This window comes from Bubalus kerabau, chromosome 4 (assembly GCF_029407905.1).
Source record: "Bubalus kerabau isolate K-KA32 ecotype Philippines breed swamp buffalo chromosome 4, PCC_UOA_SB_1v2, whole genome shotgun sequence".
NCBI classification, from domain to species: domain Eukaryota; kingdom Metazoa; phylum Chordata; class Mammalia; order Artiodactyla; family Bovidae; genus Bubalus; species Bubalus kerabau.
Genome location: NC_073627.1, coordinates 129,989,201 through 130,008,524, shown reverse-complemented (window position 1 = coordinate 130,008,524; position 19,324 = coordinate 129,989,201). Strand labels below are relative to the sequence as shown.

Genomic DNA, 19,324 nt, shown 5'->3' with positions numbered 1-19,324 from the left:
GATGGGGGTTCAGTTTCTGAGTCGGGAAGATTCCCTGGAAGAAGGCATGGCAACCCACTCCAGTATTCTTGCCTGGAGAATCCCATGGACAGAGGAGTCTGGCAGGCTACACACCATGGGCTCATGAAAAGTCAGACACGACTGAACGACTTGAGGACACATGCATACTTCCCTCAGTGCAGACCTTGAGTCCGTTGAGGAAGACTGAACCTTTGGTGGGGAGGGGAATAGAGGCCAGGAAGCAGGATGTGGGGTTCCAGCTGCAGCAGGAGGCAGGCGACCCTACATCTGTCCCTCCCACCCACGGGCTGCAGGAAGGAGGGAGGCAGGATCGCTCTGTGACTGAAGCGGTCCCCCAGCTGTCTCGTGGATGCTCTCGGGCCCACAGCCAGAGAGTATTTTCAGACTGGACTTTTTTCGGCAGCCTAATTTTCACCAACAGGACTTATTTTCTTTATGTATCGTCCAAATCCAAAGTTTGAAATAAAGAAAAATAAAAAATGCACTTTTCTAGGAAAACACTTTTTTTTTTTTTTTTTTTTGCACCACAACAAGGAACTGGTATTATCCTACAGGAAAAGGGACTCTGTGTTTTACAGTATTTTGAGCCTCTGAGAACAGAAAGTGTCAGCGTTGCAGGGTTCATGGTTTTATCCAGCAGTTTTCAACTCTAGTTATGCATTAGTCAACTTAGGGAACTTTTAAAAATACTGCCATCCAGGGTTCACCCTTCAACCCCACCCGACCCTGCCCCACAACTAGAAATTTTAATATAATGGATCCATGTTGGGACCCAAGCATCTGAATTTTCTAGAAATTCCCCAGGTGACTCTAGTGCCTGGCCAGGGCTGAGAACTATTGGAACCCCTGCAGTGCACTTTGTGGGTGGAGAAACTGAGGCCCAAAAAAAGAGCATGATCTGTCCAAGGTCACAAAATAAGTCAGCAGCAACTTCCAGCAGGGCAAGCGGGGCAGGGAAGCGAGCCAGTGGCAGATGCAATACCACACCCTCTTCCCCCCTACCCTGCTCTATTCTCTCCTGCCCCTGTGAATCCTCTTTCTAGCCTGTCCATAAGTCCCCTGTTCTGCAGTCTGCACGTCTGTATAAGTGGTTGATGTTCTTTGCACAACAGAGTTACCAAGGAGCCCAAGAGTTAAAAGTTGAAAGTGGCTGGGCTGTGGGTGAAGGGAGAAACACAGGGGACACCATCCTTCCCCTGAAGAGCCAGGCGGGGTGGGGTTGGCTGGGCCTAGTGCAGGGGAGGGGACCCTGTGCTGCCCAGGACCGCCGAAGCGAAACTTGAGGTTCCACTCAGGAACTGACGGGCTGGCAGGAATCACAAGGCCTGGGCACACCAAGGGCATGGCTCCAGCACAGCTTCTCACATGTCACCCAGTGCCCTGAGCCCACAGCAACTGGAGAGGAGCAGTTCTCGCAGAAGCCTTCCTGGAAGAGGTGGATAGGATTTGGACGTGTTGGTTTGCTAGAGGGAGGGAAAAGCCACCTTCCAAGCAGAGAGACCCTTGTGGGAAACAATGGTAGTAAGAAAGCACCATAGTGTAGTAACAGTGTTCAGTTCAGTTCAGTCACTCAGTCGTGTCCGACTCTTTGCGACCCCATGAATCGCAGCACGCCAGGCCTCCCTGTCCACCACCAACTCCCGGAGTTCACTCAAACTCACATCCATCAAGTCAGTGATGCCATCCAGCCATCTCGTCCTCTGTCGTCCCCTTCTCCTCCTGCCCCCAATCCCTCCCAGTATCAGAGTCTTTTCCAATGAGTCAACTCTTCGCATGAGGTGGCCAAAGCACTGGAGTTTTAGCTTTAGCATCAGTCCTTCCAAAGAAATCCCAGGGCTGATCTCCTTCAGAATGGACTGGTTGGATCTCCTTGCAGTCCAAGGGACTCTCAAGAGTCTTCTCCAACACCACAATTCAAAAGCATCAATTCTTAGGTGCTCAGCCTTCTTCACAGTCCAACTCTCACATCCATACATGACCACAGGAAAAACCATAGCCTTGACTAGACGAACCTTTGTTGGCAAAGTAATGTCTCTGCTTTTGAATATGCTATCTAGGTTAGTCATAACTTTCCTTCCAAGGAGTAAGTGTCTTTTAATTTCATGGCTGCAGTCACCATCTGCAGTGATTTTGGAGCCCAAAAAAATAAAGTCTGACACTGTTTCCACTGTTTCTCCATCTATTTGCCATGAAGTGATGGGACCAGATGCCATGATCTTAGTTTTCTGAATGTTGAGCTTTAAGCCAACTTTTTCACTCTCCTCTTTCACTTTCATCAAGAGGTTCTTCAGTTCCTCTTCACTTTCTGCCATAAGGATGGTGTCATGTGCATGTCTGAGGTTATTGATATTTCTCCCGGCAATCTTGATTCCAGCTTGTGCTTCTTCCAGCCCAGCGTTTCTCATGATGTACTCTACATATAAGTTAAATAAGCAGGGTGACAATATACAGCCTTGATGTACTCCTTTTCCTATTTGGAACCAGTCTGTTGTTCCATGTCCAGTTCTAACTGTTGCTTCCTGAACGGCATATAGGTTTCTCAAGAGGCAGGCCAGGTGTTCTGGTATTCCCATCTCTTTCAGAATTTTCCACAGTTTATTGTGATCCACACAGTGTTCAGGAACCCCACAAATAGCTCACAGTTACTTTTGTCATGACTCAAATAGCCACAACTTATTGAACACTTGCTGTGAGTGAGGCCCCAAGCCAGAAACTGCCTCTCGTCTCCTCTGTAGCCCTCGCAGCCACTGTGAGAGCTGCCATTTTACACTTAGAGCCCAGCCACTCACAGGGCACAGCAGGAAGGGACGTAGGACCTGCAACTGGGAAGATTTTGCCCACCCAGGTAGAGCTGGGTGAGGTCACAGTCACTAAAATACAAGGTCAGAGACTGTGAATTATTTTTTAATCTTTGTAACTTCAGCACAGAGCCTGGCACCCCATCGTTTATTGAGTGAGTGAAGTGATTAAGGGATTTCATATGCACAGCCTTCAGCACCCAGACGTCCAAGGTCAGCTCGGTCAGGGAAGAGAACATAGCTAAGCTTCCACCACCTGCTCTTGTGAGGGATCCTTCATTATGAAATAGCTCAGGCGGGGCCTGGCATGCAGTAGGCACTCAATAAGTATGGGCCGAATCACCAGCAGCCCTGGTTGCTCAGTATGCGTAGGAAGATGCTCTGAATTCGGAACTGAGACTCAAGTTCAGGCAACCCCTTAGTTGCTGCCCAGCATGTGGCCCTCAGTGTCCACTTACCAACTTGAGGCTCCTCCCTCACCTGCACGCTGGGGTGAATTACGCCTGATTCAGGGTTTGCTGGGAAACTCTGGATGCAGGAATGTGTGAGGCTCCCCTCCCCCAGCCTCCAAGCAGTGCCCCCAGGGAGAGATTACGGTGATTATGGTGTTCGTTGCAGGAAGCTGAGTATTATTTTGGTGCCGCAGGATGGATGGTACAGTGGGGTGTGTGAGTCAGAGGGGCGGGCTGTGTGGCTGGGGGGCGCGGTGAGGTGCCAGCCACACCACTTTCCGGCTCCTGGTGATTTATTCCAATCAGCCTGCATATTTCATGTGCTGCCTCCCCACACCAAATAAATAAATCAGAGCCTCCTCTGAGCAGTGGGAGCTGATTAGGGCTGAGACTTCAAAAGGCCAGAGCAGGGATGCTGGAGCTCCCAGCCGAGTCTGCTAATGTGACATTTAGGAGCTGGGTGACCCCGGCAAGTAACAGCTGCCTACACAGTATGAGGCCCCCCCACAAGTGGCGGGGAGACCTTTGCAGGGAGAAGGAAGTGACTTTTACAGTCCCCTGTTCCACCTCCAGTCAAAGGAACGCAAGCAGAAATGTGGCCAGTGGGATTCCCTGTTTCATTTCCTGAGTTTCGATAAGGAGCCAGCAGCACACCTGCGTCTCTGCAGAGAAACCCACTTAGAGCCAGAGCCCCAGGGGCAGCTCCCCCGCCACGGTCTTGGAATTCCTGCTGCTGTGTCCCTTTATGACCCTTGGGCATTCTGAGCACCAGGGTCTGCAGCTCTGGGTACCCTCCTGCCCCTCTGTTGGGCAGGTGGGCACTCCTCTCTGTAGTTATTATACTCAGAATGCCCAGGTGGTCCATGGAGTGGGCAGCCCAGGCCCAAAACTGTCACCTCTCAGAGATCCCATTGAGGTAGCCACATGTGGAAACAGTCCTGGGTTTGAGCCTCGACTCTGCTCTTAGGATCAGTGGGGCCCTAGGCAAAGCTGTAACCTGCCTGAGCCTCAGTTTTCTCATCTGTAAAGTGGGACTGAAACCTCTTAACTCCACACAACTGTGAGAACTAAACAAGGAAAGGCACATAAAGTTGAATCCCCTTGGCCCTTCCCCGCCGACTCGCCACCCTGTCCCAGTGTGCGTTACTCCAGGGCCCCACTCTCTACTCCTTGCCTTTGTCTCTCTGCCTCTAACCCCACCTTGAATGAACTCTCTGTTCAAGAGGATCCTTGTCCCTGTCTTGGTGGCATGTGGCATGGCTGGCCAGCTCCCTTGTGAAATTGTCCCTTTCTGACATCCTGGCCCCTCTTCCCCAATCGCTTCGCTTCGTCTTTGCTCTGCCCACCCCAGAGATCAGTGCTTCCCAGGGTCTGCCCTTGATCTTCTTCTCTTCTCACTTGGCACTGTCCCTGGAGGTCTCCTTCCTGCCCCCTGCTCCAACTCCCAGTTTACATGCTAATGAGCCCAACTCTCTCCACCCCCCACCCCTGCTCCCCCAGCTCCAGACCCAAGGATGTCTCTCCATGGGTATCTCAAGCTCAGCATGTCCAAACTGGAACTTGTCATCTTTCCACCTTCTTTGGCCCCACCTGGGCTCCCCATTAGGAATGGCCCTGAGCTCCCTTGCCCCTCATTTGCTTCCTTCCCCTGTTCCCCATCTTCCCCACCCGCTGATCACCCAGCTGTCCACATTTTACCTGGAGAAAAAACAACTTGTCAAATCTAATCCCCACCTCTCCATTCCTCCTACCACCACCCTGGACAAGTCTTTTCATGATCTAAGCCTGCCAACAGAACAGTATCAAAGATGAAGGTAAATTCACATGTATCACTTGGATCTGAAAAGATACCTGAACAAGTGCATCTATCTGGAGGAACCCAGAACAGGAACATATAAAGGAGACTTGGTGCTGGGTGTAACATAGAGCAGTGCGGCCTCTGAAGAATGTGAATTTTGCTTCAGGATGAATTAATAGGAATATAACGTGTGGAATAAAGGAGGGAGTTGTCCTTTCTACTTGCTGCTGACTACTCACATGAATTTAGATCATGCCTAAAGGGTATTGGTCAGTCCTCGGATCTACACACTATCAGACAGTGATGTTGTGAGGTATGGTCTAAGTCGGGGCCTGGAAATGGTGGGAAGTAGAAGTGATGTTCAGTGATGATGTTCAGTACGTGCCAATGACTCCAGCTCTCTCCACCCCCCACCCCTGCTACCCCAGCTCCAAACCCAAGGATGTCTCCATCCCGATGATGCGTGGGCACTGAGGTTGGAGGGCGGGGGCTTCCCTGGTGGCTCAGTGATAAAGAATCTGCCTGCAATGCAGGATATGGGGGTTCAATCCCTGGGTCGGGACGATCCCCCAGAGAAGGAAATGGCAACCTACTCCAGTATTCTTGCCTGGAGAATTCCATGGACAGAGGAGCCTGGTGGGCTCCAGTCCATGGGGTCACAAAAGAGTCGGACACAACTTAGCAGCTAAACAACAACAAAAGGTGGGGTTCCAGGCGACTGCCAGAGGGATGATGTGTTTTTATCTTTAAGTCTCTAGAGCTCTCCTGGGGCAGAGGGAGCAGGGGTGGTCTGTGTGGTCCTAGAGGGCAGAGCCAGATGGCAAAGTAAAGTTACAGAGAAAGCATTCGGCTTGATAATGCACAAAAGACTTGGTGACAGGCGGAGAGTCCGGTTTCTTGGTGGGGGGTAGACTCCCTATCCATAGATGTACTGCAGAGGATGAATGACCAGCTGATGAGACCATGTGAGAGAGTGTTTGTGAGTCCACCTGGAAAAGGCAATGGAGGAAAGGAAAAGCCTGCAGGAATATAGCTGTGGCCTGTGGGCAAGCAAGAGCAGAGACAGGAGCACCCAGACAACAAACACAGGACTCAGATCTAACCAGCCACGGTCCCTTGTTTCCCACAGACAGCCGGGAGGTGAAGGTGGGAGAATACAACGCTGTGGCTGACACCCTGGAGATTATCAACGACACCATCAGGTTCCAAGGTAAGGCAGGTGGACTTCTCGGAGGAGGGGGCCTGCTCAGGTCCTCCCGGGCCTGGGTATTGTCTGAGAGCTGGGGACAAGCTCGGAGTCACTGGTTTCATGGGAAAGAGGGAACATCCTCTCCTCTCAGTCCGTGCACTCACTCCCTGAGGACGGGCCACCATCACTCACATGGGAGCTGGGTTCCAGCCCCTGGACGGGCCACTTGTGTTTGCATGGAGTGCTAGCTCTCACCAAGACATCTGTGTTTAAACCACTGAATGACCAGGAGTAATTCTTTTCATGTGTGGCCCAGTTAAATGTTGTTCTATCTCCCCCTCGGAGAAGACGTGGATGGGCTGGTAATAAGGCCCCTCCACCTGCTGCTCTTCTGGGAAGACCGTTCCCTCTTTTCTGCTGGAGAACTCCTCAGCACTAAGAACCAGATCAGGTGACTCCTCCTCTGTTCAGCCTGCCCTGGTGAACCCAACTGAGTTCATGGCGCTTTTCTCTTTGCTTCCACAGTCTTTCATCTCTGTCACTCCCATGGCCGCCGTCCCTTTGCATTGAAATTACTATGCTATTCGACCATGAGCTCCCTGACTAGATCCTATTTGACTTTAAATTCCCGGCACCAGCCAGGGTCTGGCACATGATGGGGGCTCAGTGATATGTGATGAAAAAGTAATTCATGATTGATCAAGTCAGTGGATGGGTGGGTGGGAGGATAAATGAGTGAATGGGTGAGCGTATTAGTCAGTGAGGAAGTGGGTGGATGGATGGATGGAAGGACAGGTGGGTGGATGGATGGATAGATGGGGGAGTGGGGCTGGTAGATGGCCAGCCTCATCAAGGAGTGGCTGGGGAGGAAGCTTGTATACCCACAGCACCAGGATGCTGTTACTTGGATTCCACTGGGAATGCAAAGACTAGACATCTGGCTTTCTGCACCTGGAGTTCCTTCTTAAATCCAAGGCCACCAGAAAAGGCGATCCCATGAACTGTTTGGTCAGCTTTTGGATCTATGGGATTCCTTGAAGCTCCAGGTGGTCTCAGAGAGGAGGTGTGGTCTTCCCATTCCCACCGAGGGAGCTGTCACCAAGCCCGCAGTCACATATTACCTCGTGGAGCCACAGAAAAATTCTGAAAGGTGGTTTCGTTAGTCCCGTGATCCCTGTTGTTCAGATGAGAAAAAGGCTCAGAAAACCCCAAATTCACAGAGCCTGTGAGAGACAAAGCCAGTTCTAACCACGAGAGTCTGATCCCCAAGACAGGGCTATTTGCTTCTGGACGCGGGAGATCTGGGTTTGCTGAATAAGGATTCTGGGTTTACACACTGAAAGAAAAATTCAAACAAAAAATAAACTAAAAACACAAAACATAACTGAGAGGAAAAATGTGAGTAAAAAATTTTAACAGCCCAGCCAGGATAGTAGCTGGTTCTAGTTAGGAAGCACGAGGCCAAGGTAACCCTGAGGCAGCAGCTGTTCCTGGCTCACCTCCTGCTTCTCAGAGCTTCCCTGCACCGTCCAGAGGGTGGATGACCAGTCTTTGAGCCCAGAGCCGAGTCAGGACGCCTCTGGACGCAGGGCAGAGCCCAGCTCTCCTGTCCTCACCCCACCTGGGTTCACCTCTCATCCAGCCCCCTGGGCCTTACCCACCCACCAGCAGTCTAACCCCCTCAAGTCTGTTCCACCCTTGACTATAATGTTGCACTGAAAGACACCCCACTCTGAGGCTCACTTAGTCCCTGTTGCTCACAGAGAGGGGTGGTTCCAAGACCTCCAGGATGGCACCTTGCCCCCACTTCTCTGTCTCCTCTTTCCAGTCTCCACAAGACCGCTTACAGTTCTGCAAATGTGCCTTCGCCTGTGCTGGGCCCATTGCCCAGAATGCCCCTTCGTCCATGTCTTCCTCGCAAACAGCCAACTACTTACCTTCCTCCCAAGGCTCCGCTCCCACACCATCTCCTTTCTATAGCCTTTCCTGAGCCCATCGGGCAAGACTGCACTCTGCTCCCTGCCTTGCACTCAGGCCTCCCTGTGCTGTGCTCTCACACCACCTGTACCCTACCACTACAGGCAGTTTGCAGAGTGCTGAGAGCACAGGCTTCTGGCGAGGCAGATCTGGGTTCCAATCTGGCCAGCTTTGCCACTCACTATCTGTAAAAACCACTTAGTACCTGGAAAACTATTCCCTCACCCTGTAAAATGGGAATAATCCTCTCTACCCAGAAGGCTCTTGGATAATGCAGCCCACGCTATGTGGGGGAGGGGGATTAGAGGAGAGGAGGAGGGGAAGTAGCAGGAAAATTTTCCAGGGCTTGAGCTTTTACTTCTAGAGACAAGAGATGGTGTTACCTCTGTCACCTTGAGTTTGCTTTTGCCTTGACTTTTGGCCTCCAAGTCGCTCGTGTATTATCTTGCATAGATGTGCTTAATGCTTTACATTAATCAAGCCAGAGGATTCTTGGCTGTTTCTGAACCTGACAGCTCCCCTATACTGTTTAGATGGTTCATACTCTTTTTATCCACTGGATGTTTCCAAACACATTTGAACTTGCTAGCACAGTTTTTAAACACAGGTGTTCAGGGGAGTTCTCAGTCCCTGCAACCCCATCTGCCCATCCTCTGCTTGTCTTCTGGGAGTGGAGGCATAGCTGAGGCTGGCACAGCCATGGTGGGGTCACCGTGAACCCTAGTGGTTCTCCCAGGTTTGACCGCTTTTGAGCATCTGGCTGATTCCACACATCCCCACTGCGAGACACACTCCTAAGTTTCACAGTCCCATAGCAGCAACCTGACCTGAAATAGCAACTGAGAAAGGGGGGATTTGTAAGAAACGAGAGGTGGGAAGGTGAGGAGGGGGTATCCCTGCAGTCTGTTCCTGGTAGAACAGGATGATTTTGCCACCATCCATAAAGATGAGTTTCCTCTGAGGCCCTCGTGGCTCCCCCCAGGTGCCTGCTGTCCCTGAAACATAAACAGGGCCATCGCTATAGCCACGTGGCAGGATGAAGCCTACAGTTTCTGTCCAGTCCTGGCACAGCAGGGAGGGAGAGGACTGCCAGTAGCTTCTGCCTCCCGCGGTTAGTGAGTCTTATGAGAGTGGAAAAACCAGAAAGAGCTTTTATAACATAATGACCTTGAGGCAGAAAAATCCACAGCCAGAGCACCTGCATGTCTCATGGAGTTGACAGGCAAGGTGTCCAGCCCTTGACATCTTGATCGTGTGTTGGAACAGAATCCCTAAGAGCTCAAGCCGAGTTCCTCACCCTCAGAGGCACCCAGTGGTACCCACTCCCAGCACCCAGCCCTGCCCCTTCCAAACCACTAATACCTTTTGGGGAATAAATGGTGATGGTTTTTCAACTTGGTGGTAGACCAAATCAAATTCTAGTCTTCTAATGGCTAATGGCTATTAAATGCATCACAAATCCCTTATTGATTCTGTTTTGAGAAAGAAATAAGTCCTGACTTAGGCTCCCTGCTGGGCATGCTGGCCAGCCGCTGGAGTCTGCTCACCCAGGAACACATGCTGCGCAGACTGTGTGCACAGGGGGCCGATGTCAAGGACAGCCAGGCAAGGATGTTCTCGGGGTCTGATTTGGGCACTGGACTCATCTCATGCCTTTTCCTTGATCTTCTAGGGTCTGAACCACCAAAAGACAAGACCATCATCCTGGAGCAGCTTCGTAAGATCTCCCTGCCTCTCTACAGCATCCTCTCCGCCCTTACCATCCTGGGAATGATCATGGCCAGCGCTTTTCTCTTCTTCAACATCAAGAATCGGAATCAGAAGTAAGTCACTCATGCCCTTCTCTCAGATAGTGCTTTCTGGATTGACAAGCCTCATAGACAAAGTGTAGAATCCCCCACACGTCTTTGCCCCACTCCCCAGGGCCTTTAGAAAGCACTGCCAGAAGGGGACCACTGAGTTCAGTCAGGGCATTCCCCATCCGTACAGCACATCACGGGCAGGAAGTGAACCTCCTTCATCGTCTCAACTGGCCCTGGAATAATGATCCCAGTTCCATAAGACAGTGCTGGCTCAGTGTCGGAGGCTGGAGCACCACCACCCGAGGCTGCGCGGCTGCGTGTGGCAGAGCCCATCCCCTGGGTTTCCCGAACACTTGCCCTTCCCTCTCCGGAGGAGAGCAGCTCACTTTCTGAGTTATTCTGGTCAGCCGGGGGTAGAATGGGCTGCCACCCCAGGCAGTGGTATTTACGGAGCATGGCCAGCTTCTCTGGTTTCCATAGCAAATCCCTGCACCCTGCTCCCCACCCTGTTGTAGGAGTGCTGAGCAGGGGCTCAGCGTGTGGGCCATCAGGCACACAACCCCGTGCCTACCCCCAGCGGGGCAGCTCTGCCATCATCGGGCCCAGAAGCCACACAGCGTAGCCTCCCGGGCTGTAGGACCACGCGGAATCCAGAGAGAAGTTCTTCTCTCTCCCTGCTTGCAGAAGCCGGATTTGGAGGCTCTGGATTTTTTGTTGTTGTTTTGGGGTTTGTTTTGTTTTTTATTTTAGAGGCAGCTGCTTAGGTCAAACCTATTTCCTGAAGAACGAGTTTTATTCTCTGTTGTCTTATTATCACATACATTGCCTCAAAAGAAAAAAAAATTGAAGCATCTCTCATCTACTCTGTACAAACCTTGAATGATGACCATGCCTGTTAGCACTTGGCGCAAGGTCTGAGCACATAGTCAGCTCTCAATGTTAGATTTCCTTCCTACAAGTTGCAGGAGTTCTCATCATAGCAGCAAGTGGTCCCTGTGGTATGACTATGCTCCTTTAATTCCTTAACTGCCCCCTCTTGGCCTCCTGGTGGCGGGGGTGGGGGTGGGGATTACTCTTTCCAGTAGGCTGGATTCTGTATAAATTTTTTCACTGGCCTTGCAGATTAAAGAGTCTGCAAAGAGATAGGAAATAAATGTCCCTGTAGTTTCAGATCCCCCTCTCTTCTCTCTTCCTTAATGTCTTTGTGACCCCATGGACTGCAGCACACTAGGCTTCCCTGTCCCTCACCATCTCCCAGAGTTTGCTCAAGCTCATGTCCATTGAGTAGATGATGCCATCTACCCATCTCATCCTCTGCCGCTCTTGTCTCCTTTTGCCTTAATGCTACTCATCCCTAAGGTCCGCCCCACCCAGGAAGCCTGCCTGGACTCCTGGCCTCTCCCCTCCCCAGCTTCCTATGGTAATAAGATTGAAGGAGCCTTAGGGATTCATGGTGTGCAAAAGGACCTTCAGGGACCCAGCCCCCTCTCAGCTTCGCGTGTGCCCTAGTCAAGGACATCTGTGCTTTTATAGGTGAGGAAACTCAGTGTGCTAATTGGATTGCTGGGGGTGCACCTTGAGGGGTTACACAGGTGCTTGCTGGGCTCAGGGCTCCTAATTCAAAAGCCCATGAGGGGTCCACAATTTATAGCCAGTTTTTTATCTCTCGACTATTAGTACTTTGACACTGCATTTAAGTGTGGATGGATAAACAGAACTGCAGAATGCAAAAGAAATGCTCAGGGAACAACTGATTGTAATTACAATCTGCCAAAGAGCACCTGGACCATGAGGGCACCTGAAAGCCCAGAACATTCTGAACAGAGTGTGTTGGGGGAGCCAGGCACCTCTGAGGGTACATGGCAGCCGTCTGATGGTTTAACACCGCCTGCTGAAGACGGGGAGAGTGAGGGCGGGGATTCCATTGTCCACCTCCGTCACCTGGTGCTGAGAGGCACATGTACGTGGCCCTGTTTGTGCTCTGGACAGTGTGAGCTTCAGGCAGCCCCAGTGGATGCTGGCTTACCACCTGATGACCACAGTTCTGAGCAGCCCTGAATTCTCACCTATATGCCTCCTAGATCTGGTCCACTCAGCACGGGAGAGTGTGGTATAGCCCAGCATTGTGACAGGTTGCTGAACTTAGATTAGAATTCTCTAGATTTGGCTATCTTCCCAGCCCCAGCCCCCCCGCCCCGCCTCCCCCAAAAAATGTTGACTCAATGTCTTTGTGTAAAGTAAAAATTCATGGTTGAAGAAGCCAACGCTACAAGCTATCCCCAGAGAAGTGATAGGTGAACTTGACTGAGAAGACAGGAAAATCAACATCTAGAAATAGATAGCATTGGGTCCTTTAGTGACGGGGAGACAAGCCCCTTGGAGGTGGCAGCACCTTGGGGAGGGGGCAGTGGAGGAAACCAGGGCTTCCATTTTTCTCTTCCCCTCTAGCTTTGGTGACAAGATACACATTCAGAAAATATTTGCTGAAGAAATAGTTACATTAGCAGTTCGGTTAACTGTAGTATCTCTTTCTCTCGTCAGGCTGATAAAGATGTCGAGTCCATATATGAACAACCTTATCATCCTGGGAGGAATGCTTTCCTATGCATCCATCTTTCTCTTTGGCCTTGATGGGTCCTTTGTCTCTGAAAAGACTTTCGAAACCCTTTGCACCGTAAGTCATTCTGCACGTTCCAGTGGTTTGTGATATAAGCTTTTCTTTGGTGGCCACGATCACCAGAAACACAGATACAACCCAAATTGCATGAAAATGCATAAACAGGTGGCAGGCAACTTGTTCAGCCATTCAAGCAGTTCAACAGGGCAAACATGGTGTAGCTTTCAGATCAGAACAGAATATTGCTTATAAAATTAAGTATTGCTTGTAAAATTAAGATAATGGATTTAACAGGCCATTGCTAGAAGACAGCCCACTAAGATTGACAGGGTAATCTTGAAAAGTAAGGGAGAAAAATACCCACCCCCAGAAAAGCATTATGCCTGGAGTCAGGGTCAGGGCCATGCAAGAAGGAATACTTCTGCCCGTCAACCTTAACAGCCATCACAGAATGTAAGGAGAGATATCTGCATGGATGACTTCGAGTTGTATGGAAAAGATCATGATCCTTATCCTCTTTTTAATAGCACTGTTTCTCAACAGCTCCCCCCCCCTTTTTTTTTTTTTGCTAACTGCCCCTCTAAGAAGCCTCTTTAGACTTTTTTTTTCTAATTATCCATTTTTGAAATTTAAATTCCAAAGATATGCTGTATGTCTGTTTATGTGCTGTACATATATATATTTGTGCATGCGTTGTGTCCTACTCTTTGCAACCCTATAGTTTCTACATAAAAGAGTAATATTTATTCACATTCAAGAACCAGTGTTGTCCCCCTTGGGAACTACTATCACTCCCATTGAGAATGCATAAATTTAAGGAAGCCCCAAACAGTGTAATTTATTTACTGTATTTTAGCAATGTTGTTTTGAAAATTAACCTATTTAAAAATGTTGATGCCAAGTCGTTGTTGTTGTTAGTTTTGTTTTTAATTTAATTTTTTTAGCCATTGTGTAGAACTCTCGGTTGAAAGTATCTTTGGTTACTTTTTAAGATGAGGCTGACCAGCTGGGATTTATTTCTGGACTTTATGGTGATATTTCAAAACTAGGTTAGACGTTTGGGTCTCTCTCTTATCCCAAATGCAGTAATTCATCTAATACTCTGCCTGGAGGACCAGAGCTAGAAGGGACGGTCAAAGGATCAGGTTGACCAGATTAATCCAAAAGCAACTCTTGTATTAAGGTTATTTTCCTTTAAGGTGTTGAGAGCAGTCTAGGTCCATTTTGGGGGAAGCAGTCCCTTTCATGAATAGATTATATTTGCTGTTCTGTGGTCTCAGTGTTGCCCACTACTGGATGATTATGAAGTATAGGTTGGCATCGAGGGATAAACAAATGGAGGACCCCTTAAATGTGCTGCAGGTCACCAGCCACATCTTGGACTTTCAGGACCACAGTGGGTCCCTAGACTCTGGGACAGCCTGTGGACTGGAGGGAGGGCCCCGGAGCCCATGATGATGCTCCCCTGATTCCTGCAGATGATGACGCTGGACTGACTCTGTTAATCACCAGTAACTTCATCATGAATTGACTAGCTAGTGAGATGTCCCTGGAACACATACTTTGAAAGGTTCCATTTGAGAAGTGCACAGTCAAGTCCCCAATACCCTGGGGGTCCCTGGGCTGCTCAGGCATCCTTTCTCTCTGGGATGGACCCGGAGGGTAGTCAGACCCTACGTGCTCCAGAGCTCACCTGGTTCAGGCCTCCCACTCAGAGTTTTTTATTCTGCCTCCATTTCAGTCTGCCCTTCTAGGGGTTAAGGAGGTGAAGTCAAGAGTCACAAGACCCCCATATACCTTGCGTCAGACTGCTGGAAGTCCTTGTGGCTGTGGGTTAGTGGCTTGTTCCCTCAGAAGTGTGACCCCTGACACAAGGATGATGACTGCAGTTTGTGTCTTGCTCACTGGGGATGGTGTGAAGCGCATGAGGTCCCCCTTCATTTCTGCATCCGCGTGACTTATGTGCTCTGTGCAGCCTTGTGGGCTCATGGCACCGTGTGTGTCTGTGGTCGCTTTTCCTGGGCAGTAGTGAGGCCTGAGGAAGGGGCTGCTCCTGAGGCATCCTGAAAAAGCTAAACGAGGAGGGTATTTAGCTCCCCTCTGTCCCTGGGGACTCCCTCCCCAAGTTTGAGGAGACCGTGACAATAGCAATAATGAAAATGGTTCCAGGGGCCAGTTTGGTGTCTTCTCATTTATACTTCTCACGGTGACTCCCCAAGAACTGAGGGGCCCACCTTCATCTCCTAGCTGAGAATCAAGGGGCAGAGCTCCACTTGGTCCCTCCCGGCTCCTTGTCACTGGCACCTGCCATCTGGGAACACAGCCACTGGCCTGAGGTCCAGTCTTTGGTGCTGAGACCTGAGTCCCAGCCCTCAGGGAGCCACTCCCTCCCAGAGGGGTGCTCCTGCCCCCTCACCTTGCCCACGAGCCAAAGGCTGTCAGAGCACATATGCTCCCTGGAGTGTGCCCCAAATTTCAGATGCCGGGTGACACAGACTAGGGAGCCTGGTTAAGGACATCCTGCACACCCAGATGCTTTCTTTTAATGAAGCCTGACATCCCGTTCTGGGAGTCACGCTCATTTGTGTGTAAGGGGAAGGCTATCCTGGGAAGCCTGGCAAGACGGTATGAATAAAGCATAAAGCGCTGTACAAATAAGCATTAGCTGGAACATGAGGGCTCTGAAGATGTTAGGGCCTGGTTCTCCCCACCCCAAGGATTCATTTATTTGCAGTCAGGGCTGCTTCAGAGGTTCTGCATGGGGGAGCCCACATTCATAACTGTGGGGGAAAGGCATAACTACTGTGGATTGAATTGGGTCAGCACAAATGTGTACGTGGTTAGGACCAGGGTCACTTATTTAATAATCCACAATATTGCTCAGGAAGGGGAACCCAAAGCTCTTGAATTTAGAGCCTAAGTGCCAGTCTCAGTGGGTATGATTTGGGTGGTCCTCCACTTGCTGTTCCAGGGGGGCTGGCTCTTTATTTCATGTGGTGCCTTGGATTGCATTCCTTCTGCACCTAGAAGACACCCCCAGTAAACTCCCACCAAGTGCGGAGACGGAGGTGGAGCAGGGCCCCCTAGGGCGGTGAGCACAGGTCTTCAACAGCCTGAGCGTCACTCCTACCTCGTACACATACTGCCTCCAGACTGTGGAAGTGACTTAGCCCCTCTGAGCCTCAGTTTTGTCATCTGTGAAATGAGCACAATAAACCCCCATGCAGGACTGTGTGTGCTCTGCATGCTAAGTTGCTTCAGTCTTGTCCAACTTTTTATGACCCTATGGACTGTAGCCCACCAGGCTCCTCTGTCCATGGGATTCTCCAGGTAGGAATACTGGAATGGGTTGCCATGCCCTCCTCCAGGGGGTCTTCCTGACCCAAGGATTGAACCCACGCCTCTTCTGTCTTCTGCACTGGCAGACAGGTTCTTTACCATTAGTGCCAACCGGGAAGCCTCAGGCAGGACTGTGGTGTGGTCTTCATGAGACTATTTAGAGAAGCCACCTGGAGCATAAGGCAAGTAGGAAGAAGCAGGCATCATCCTCCCCATCAGGTACAGTCTCCTGGTGTCCACTCTGCATTCTGCAGGGAATTGTAGAGGACAGAGGCAGGGTGGCTCAGGAAGCAGCTTCAGATGTGGAGCGGTAGAAGTCTCCCTTCACTCTGTTCCACTGCCATGTGAGTGCCACGTTTTCCCCTTTTAGTTTTCAACATAGAAACTAAACACTGAGATAAACAGTGAACATCACCTCAGGAAGCAACCTGTGACAGTCACGGGATTGTGCCTCTCTAGGGGCTGTGCCTCTGCTCAGAAGGGCAGTGGGTGAGTGCATGAGTGAACACACATTCACACACGTGCACGTGCATACACAGACACATACACTCAGAGCTAGGGAAGCAGTTACATTCAGTTCCATCCCCCATTCCCTCTGACCCTTCCTGGCATCTTCCCAGCGTAGTTTCAGCAAGTCTTGCTAACAGCTCCAGCTACACCGTGCTGTCTCCCTGGACACTGTGTGGGTAGTGGAGTCGCCATAGCAACGTGGCCCCTGTGGGCACAGAGCTACCTATAAGGAAAGTGCTGGGTGTGGGCCAGAGCCCTGGTGCCAGGGGGATGGAGAGCCCTCACACTCGCTCACGCAGCTCAGGAATCCCAGCCCCTGGCAGCCCAGAGAGTGACCAGGGCAGGTGGGGAAGAAACAAGGTGCTTGCCTCCCTTGTGGAATCCTAGGCAGAAAGCCCTGCACAGTGTGGAGGGGTAAGGAAGGACTCTGCAGGCGAGGGCAAGAAGACCCAGGTGGGCCTCGATCAAGTGCGGGTCTCCACAGCTGCAGGGGCACCCAGAGCATTCCTGGGCGTGGAGGCGCTCGGCAGCGCCATGTGCCCCACCCAAGCTTGCGCCCTCATAAACGAGCACTCTCTGCTGTGATTCACCTCGGGCCAGCCACCAGGTGCAGCCTCTCCTTCAAATCTCCACAGCCACTACATGCAAGGTTCTGTCCCTGCTTCATAAGAGAGAAAGCCGAAGCTCTAATGCATGGCTAGGTGGCGGGGCTGAAATATGGAACCAGCTCTGTCGGACTACAGAGATGTCTGGGACAGTTCATTCATTTTTTTAAAGAAATATTTTTATTTTTTTGTTAGCTGGTTCATACCAGGAGAAACAGGTCAACTACATTCTTAGAGATGTGAACAATATGTATCTCAACTAAAATATTTGTCTATTCAGATTTTTTAAACTTGGGGTATACAGTCATCCCTCAGTATTCACTGGGGACTGGTTCCAGGAACCCCCACAGATACCAAAATGTGAGGTTGTCCACGTCTCTTATGTAAAATGGTGTAATATTTGAATATAACCTACGCAGTCCTCCCATGTACTTTAAATCATCTCTAGGTTACTTATAATACCTAATACAATGCAAATGCTATGTGAATAGTTGTAAATCCAATGTAAATGCTATGTAAATAGTTGCTGGTGTGGCAAATTCAAGTTTTGCTTTTTGGAACTTTCTAGAATTTTTTTAAAAAAATGTTTTCAGTTTGTTCCCTGTTGTTTGAATCCATAGCTGTGGAACACACAGATACAGAGATTGCCAATAATTCACATACTGTAAAATTCACCCTATTAAGGTGTATAATTCAGTTGTTTTAGTGTATTTATTCATTTATTTTTTTATACATCCCCAAAGTAATATCATAGTGCTTGGTGTATAAGAGAATTTCCGTTAGACTGCTTGCATTCAAATCCTAACTATACTACCTCCCTGCTGTGTGACTTGAAGCTACTTAACATCTCTGAGCTTTAGTTGACTCCTGTAAAATGGGCATTCTCATAGGATTGTGAGGGTTAAATGAGATAGTGCATGTAAAGCACTTAGTGCCTGTCACATAAGATTCAATAAGCGCCAGTCACCATCGTTATGAATGAGTGATGAGACTGTGTCTGGACCACTGTGTTCACCTCTGGACACCTCTAAGAGAGTTACAAATAAAACAGAGCAACTTGGGATGAAGAGGAGGCTGGAAAACTGAGGCTGATGCTGACTGATTTGGTGTAGGTGTGTCCATGGCAAAACCTCCATCTTTCTGTGCCCTTGCTCTGCTCGATCTGGATCAGGGATAGACTCGGGGCCTGAGTCAAAGCCCAGCTGCTGTACTTCTGCCACCTTGAGTGCAAAGAGAAGCCTGGAGGCAGGCTGTCAGAGAGCGAAGAGTGATGCACGTGAGACCTCCAAGGGCACTTACTTGGACATGAGCCCCCAGTCATTGCATAAGCCAGCTCAGCGCAGCGCGGCTCCGATGGCAGCGCTGAGGAGCGCAGCTCCGCTTTACCTCCCAGCTACCTCCACTTGCTGAGAATCCCGACTCCTTTATTGTTTAACCTTTTATTAAAGTAAATACACACATGCACATTTCATAAGTGTATAGCTCAGTGAGTTTTCACAACTGGATTCAATTGTGAATCTAGATCAACAAACAGGCCCTTACCAGCATCCCAGAAGCCCTTCCTACCCCATTCCAGCTACTGTCTGCACCCTTCTCCCCAGAGTAACCACCATCCTGACTTCTGCCCGCACAGACAGGGCTGCTCAAAGGGCACGTAAATCACCTGCAGATCTTGGGGAATTCAGGTGACTGTTAGGTCTGGGGTGGCTGGAGACGCTGCAGCTCAAATAAGCTCTGGGGTGCTGCTGCTGCACCCACAGACCACAGTTAGAGTAGCAAGGTCAAGATTAGAAACCATGCTTTATTATTGAGTTTGTCTGTTGGAGACCAGTGATGTAAGACAATGGAAGCACCAGAAACCTTGTCCCATGAGGATCAGCGGGAGGAGGAAAGGGGATCATAGACCTCTACCTCGGAATCTCAGAAGCAGGGCCATCCATCCAGTCACAGGACAGAGCGCTGGGTTCTGGGTCCTGGAGCATGCTCTCAGCTGCCCACCCTCTCACAGGTGTATGAACGAGCTCTGCATGGGCAGCAGCTGGGAAGGGTTGAAATAGTGGGGGGGTACAGGTACTGGATTTGGAAGCACAGTGTCCTCTTCCAGCCCTCCTAGAGATGCTGTGCTGTGCTGTGCTAAGTCACTTAAGGCATGTCCAACTCTTTTCGACCCTATGGACTGTAGCCCTGCCAGGCTCCTCTGTTCATGGGCTTCTCCA

General features: G+C 50.1%; 1 protein-coding gene across 1 annotated transcript in view; it reads left to right on the top strand.

Moving 5' to 3' along the window:
• The window catches only part of GABBR2 (gamma-aminobutyric acid type B receptor subunit 2), a 372,735-nt gene that overhangs the window by 283,481 nt on the left and 69,930 nt on the right, over positions 1-19,324 (top strand). Inside the window, exons 9-11 of the mRNA XM_055578611.1 lie at positions 6,199-6,279; positions 9,908-10,058; positions 12,579-12,711. Coding sequence (XP_055434586.1) covers positions 6,199-6,279; positions 9,908-10,058; positions 12,579-12,711 — 365 coding nt within the window. The remainder of the gene's footprint in view (positions 1-6,198; positions 6,280-9,907; positions 10,059-12,578; positions 12,712-19,324) is intronic.